This window comes from Gossypium raimondii, chromosome 3 (genome assembly GCF_025698545.1).
Source record: "Gossypium raimondii isolate GPD5lz chromosome 3, ASM2569854v1, whole genome shotgun sequence".
Classification (NCBI taxonomy): Eukaryota; Viridiplantae; Streptophyta; class Magnoliopsida; order Malvales; family Malvaceae; genus Gossypium; species Gossypium raimondii.
Window position 1 is genome coordinate 2104798 of NC_068567.1, and position 5178 is coordinate 2109975.

The following is a 5178-nucleotide window of genomic DNA, read 5'->3' on the forward strand; positions in this document are numbered from 1 at the left end:
ATTTGTCAAATTGTATAAGAAACATAAAAATTTTTGTTATTATTTAGAGGAATTTAATTAAATAATATGATATTAATCTAAAATATGGAACTCAGTTGGATTTAAGCCAACTTGATTTTTTAGCATGAAAATGGCATTAGTTTAAAATGAGCACAATATTAATGGCGTTAAATACTCTCCTTGTTCAGCGGGTTTTAGAGGTACATTAAGAATATTAAAAATTAAATATTTTTAAAATTTTTAGGATTAGAGCTAAATTGTCATATTATGTAAATGTTGAGGGCTAAATTTATTAATTTTTTAGAATTCAAACTAAAATGACAAATTTTATAAACATTGAAGGTTAAATTTGTTGAATGTTATAGATTTAGAATCAAATTGATATAATGTATAAATTTGTTACATTGTGGGACTTCGGACACATCCTAACCCTTGCAACCCAGATCAGACAATGTTTATACTCTTTTGTCTATAGGTTGTTAATGTCATTATGGGTCTTATATATTATTTTGTCTACTTTGGTAGACTTGGATATATTTTGGACCTAGAAGGGTCCTAAAGTTCAAGTTTTGAATCTTGATCATGATGAATTTATATATGTTAATAGGTGTATAACTTTTTATATGTCCATGTGTTGGTATGATGCATTAGAAGCTATGGATTTGCATGTTTTAAATGTGTTTATGATACAATGATCCATTAATATTGGATTATTGTAGAGTTTGGTACTTAATTGATGACATATTCTAATGCTTAAGTTATGTTTTCATTACTTAAAATTATTATCTTTGAATCAAATTATATTAGTATCACTAAGCTTGCAATGCTCAACATGTGGATGCGTTTGTTTCCATGCACCGATAATCAATAGATACTTTGTTACATTGTGGGACTTCGGACACATCCTAACCCTTGCAACCCAGCTAAGACAATGTTTATATTCTTTTGTCTATAGGTTGTTAATGTCATTATGGGTCTTATATGTTATTTTGTCTACTTTGGTAGACTTGGATATATTTTGGACCTAGAAGGGTCCTAAAGTTCGAGTTTTGAATCTTGATCATGATGAATTTATATATGTTAATAGGTGTATAACTTTTTATATGTCCATGTGTTGGTATGATGCATTAGAAGCTATGGATTTGCATGTTTTAAATGTGTTTATGATGGTTTAATTTATGAATATTGGATTGATATTATGTTAGCATAAGTTACGCAAGTTTTGGTTATCATTTGAATGTCATAAAGTATGCATTATTGGTGAAACTGCATTAGTGCCTTGAGACATCAAGAGCAAAAATGACTATTTCATGCCTTTATAGATAATTGTCTCAAGATATATTGAACATGTCTCAAGATATAAATTGTCGGGTTTTAAAGCATGAGGCCCATTGTCTCAAGACAGGAAACATCAAAGCTAAAGGTCCAAAATAAGGGAGCTAACCTTAAGACATGTCTCGAGACACAAGAGTCATTGTCTCGAGACAACTAATTTTAAAAGTAGAGGTTGAAAATAGGAGAAACATGTCTTGAAACATGACTTCATTGTCTTGAAACACACTATTGAATTTTGATAAATCGAGTTTAGATCCGCATCCTAACTCTACGCTTAACCCCTTACTACGCCAAGTCGTGTGGGCCCAATCGATCATGATTAAATGAGAAACGTTAGCATAGTAAGAAAATTTGAAATTATGCCATGTTTTCCACTTAAAGTCAATGAAAAGAATTGAGATGGTTCACATTTGTAATGTGACACTTCTACTTGTTGACACCATTTTTGGATAAAAACATGGTCGACCTGGATTTTGAAAACAAAAAAAAAATACTGGAGTCGCCACTAATCCTTTTTGATGAGGTGTGATCGGATCACCTCGAAAAGCGGTTGTTTTTTATAAATAATTTAATTTTATTAAAACAACAGTTTTGGTCAACGAAATTTAGAAAAATGGACATTTTTTACATTGTAACTTTGTAAGTACTTCAAATAATGTTTATTACCTATCATGTGACAAGAACAATCATTTTCAAAGTATCAAATCTTCTTAGGGATGGCATTTAAGGACGTATGGACTATTGATGGATGTTGAGTACATAAAAAATAAATTAAATTTGCAATATAGAGAATAAGGTAAATCTCACAGAGATTGAACTGATCGATTTTATTAAAACTGATTGATCAAATCGTCTAAACTGATGACGTAACTGATAAGACCGTAAAAATCAACATAAACTGAAAAACAGAATTAATGTATTATTAAGTAATGAAATTGTATAGAGTACTTACTGTATATAAACAACGGTGATGACGAATTATTAAGTACTAAGTTTAACTCGTACAATGAAGACAAGGAGGAATGCTTTGTTCATGCTTAAAGAAATTCTTTGGATCAGTCTTCGTCTTGACATAAACAAGCCTATCAAAATTATTCTTGAAATATTTACGTCCCCAAATGCTTGCTTGCTTATAACTTGTCTTGCCATGGTAATTATTCCTTCCAATATCGATATCTCTGTAATTAACATACGCTTCTCGTGGAGATTTCGAAACAAAAGGACCCATGTAGCTATAAAGTTTCCTCATCCAGCTTATATACCTTTGAGAATTATTGTTTTCCTCTTCTTGCCAAGCAATATTGTAGCTTATCTTGTATAAGGTGCCTTTTCGATGTGGAAATGGAGTTTCTGTCTCTGAGATTTCCTCCATTATTCCACCATAAGCGAAAAAGTTTTGAACTGCTATGCCTCCTTCGTCGACCTCTAGAAGGTGGAGCCATAGCCCTTGTAATGCTATTTCAGGCATTGGTTCCCTCACGTAATCAGATTTTGATTTGACAAAAGGAGGAAGAATGGTATACCTGTTGCTCCTATCGAGCAAAATCTCCGATGTTTCATTTGAAAGTCCGTTCATTAACAATAGAGATTCGACCCAAGTCATCTCAATAAAATCTTCCTTAACGAGTCCAAGCTCCGGGAATCGTTCTTGCATCAATAGACTAAACTCATTGGCACCACCTTGGAACAATGAAATAAAGGTGGCAAGAACCGTCTTTGTTCCATTTTCACTGGCGTTCGTCGTTGATATCGTAACGACTGAGTATACATCCTTCGGAAGATTGGGTGCAACGTATTGCCAACGATGAAGAAGCTGTGTTGCATTTTGTTCCAGGGTCCTGCCTACTGAGCAAAAAGTCACAGTTGAAGGAACATGAACCAGCTTTATTTTCCATGAAATAACGATCCCAAAGCTTCCCCCTCCGCCACCTCGAATGGCCCAAAACAGATCTTCACCCATCGATCTTCTATCAAGAACTCTTCCATGAGCATCGACCAACTGCGCATCGATCACGTTATCCGCCGAGAGACCATATTTTCGGAACAATGAACCATCGCCTCCACCGCTAATGGACCCACCAATTCCTACAGTGCGGAAAACAGGTGCTGGGAAGGAAAGGTTCGTGCTTCGTTCATTGATTATGTAGTATACTTCACCCACGGTTGCACCTGATTGAACCCACGCCTCTTCGTTTTCGACATCAACATCGACTGATCGCAAATTAACCAAATCGATAACAACAAATGGGACATGGGAGACATAGGAAAGACCTTCGAAGTCATGACCACCACTTCGAGTTCTAATTTCTAGGCCATGCTTTTTGGAGCAATGAATCGTTGCTTGAACATGGGAAATGTTCAATGGTGTTATAATAACCAATGGTTTGGGGGTATTAGGCGTAGAGAACCTCTGATTCCTAATGGAAGAATCCAAAAGTGCTGAATATGAAGAGTTCGTTTCAGTGTAGATAACTTGAGTAATGGAAGAGGATTCCTTGGGATGATATGAATAAAGGCATTCAAAAAATCATCGTGGCTATTAGCTGAAGCACTCACCCATAACAATGAGCAAGCAACAATGAAAAGCAATGACAGAGAACGGTGAAGGGACTTCATGTTTATGGAAGTGATGAATTTGTGAAGATTTCAGCAAGATATTCCCCTTATTTATAGAGGCAATGCTTTGAGCCGCCGTGTGAACAAAAGTTCAAGAAACCCAGGTATTTGAAGTCAATTCATATATAATAATGGCACAGGCTGCTCAAAACTTTCGTATTTATGTTTTTTTTATATTGATAATAATATAACATTAACTAAATTAGGACCCAATCAATTCCTTCTTCTTTTTGCTTTTTAATTTAGAAACTACCACTTAAAATAATATTTGAATTTAAATTTTAAAATTATTATTCATTGTGGATTCGAAGCGGTCAACAAGATATTCCCCTTATTTATAGAGTCAATGCTTTGAGCCGCCATGTGAACCAAAGTTCAAGAAACCCAGGTATTTGAAGTCAATTCATATATAATGATGGTACATGCTGCTCATTTCCTTGTCTAATTAAATTGGGTTTTTTAATCACTCAAAATTTTTCCAAAACAATGGTAAAAAAAATAAATTTCTCTATAACTGGTGTCGTAGCTTGTGAACCAAACACAATATCTCATCCCTATTCTTAAATACTCAACACTTTCGTATTTATGTTTTTTTTTTTATATTGATAATAATATCAATATTAATTAAATTAGGACCCAATCAATTCTTTTTTTTTTAATTTAGAAACTACCATTTGAAATAATATTTGAATTTAAATTTTAAAATTATTATCCATTGTGGATTCAAGCGAATGCAGATAGATACCTTAAATAATAAATATTCATTATTCGAATCCACATTACTTATGCTTATAATTTTGATTTTATATAGATAAATAATTTTAGGGTGTTCAATTTTAATTTTTTATGGATTCAGATATTCAAAAATATTGAATTTTTTAGATTATAAATTTGAATATTAATACTCATATAATATTAAAACATATTTACGAAATCGAAATTTATTAATTTTTTTTTTTGGTGAAAAGAAAAAATCCTAAGATTCTTTTACAAAAGCTAACATTCTCTTAGTGAATGTTTAAACTATTCCTTGGAAAATAATATGAAGTCTTACTCCTAGATGATTCACTACTACTAACTTTGTTGTACTGCTTTGCCCAGCTTGTTGAGGCTTTAATAACTTCCATAGAACTCTATGAGAGTCCTTGGGAGACAAAAAGGTTTCTGTTTTTCCATAATTGCCATATTAGGATTCCGAAAAGTGTGGGCCAAAGGACTTTGTTGCTT

The 5178-nt window shown here is 32.9% G+C and overlaps 1 protein-coding gene across 1 annotated transcript; it reads right to left on the reverse strand.

Moving 5' to 3' along the window:
- Positions 1-2127: 2127 nt before the first annotated feature.
- On the reverse strand, positions 2128-3966 carry LOC105796452 (tetrahydroberberine oxidase). The gene is given in 2 exon segments (XM_012626171.2): positions 2128-3855; positions 3858-3966. Coding segments are annotated over 2 exon segments (1620 nt in total). The 5' UTR covers positions 3952-3966; the 3' UTR covers positions 2128-2329.
- Between the last annotated feature and the right edge of the window lie 1212 nt (positions 3967-5178).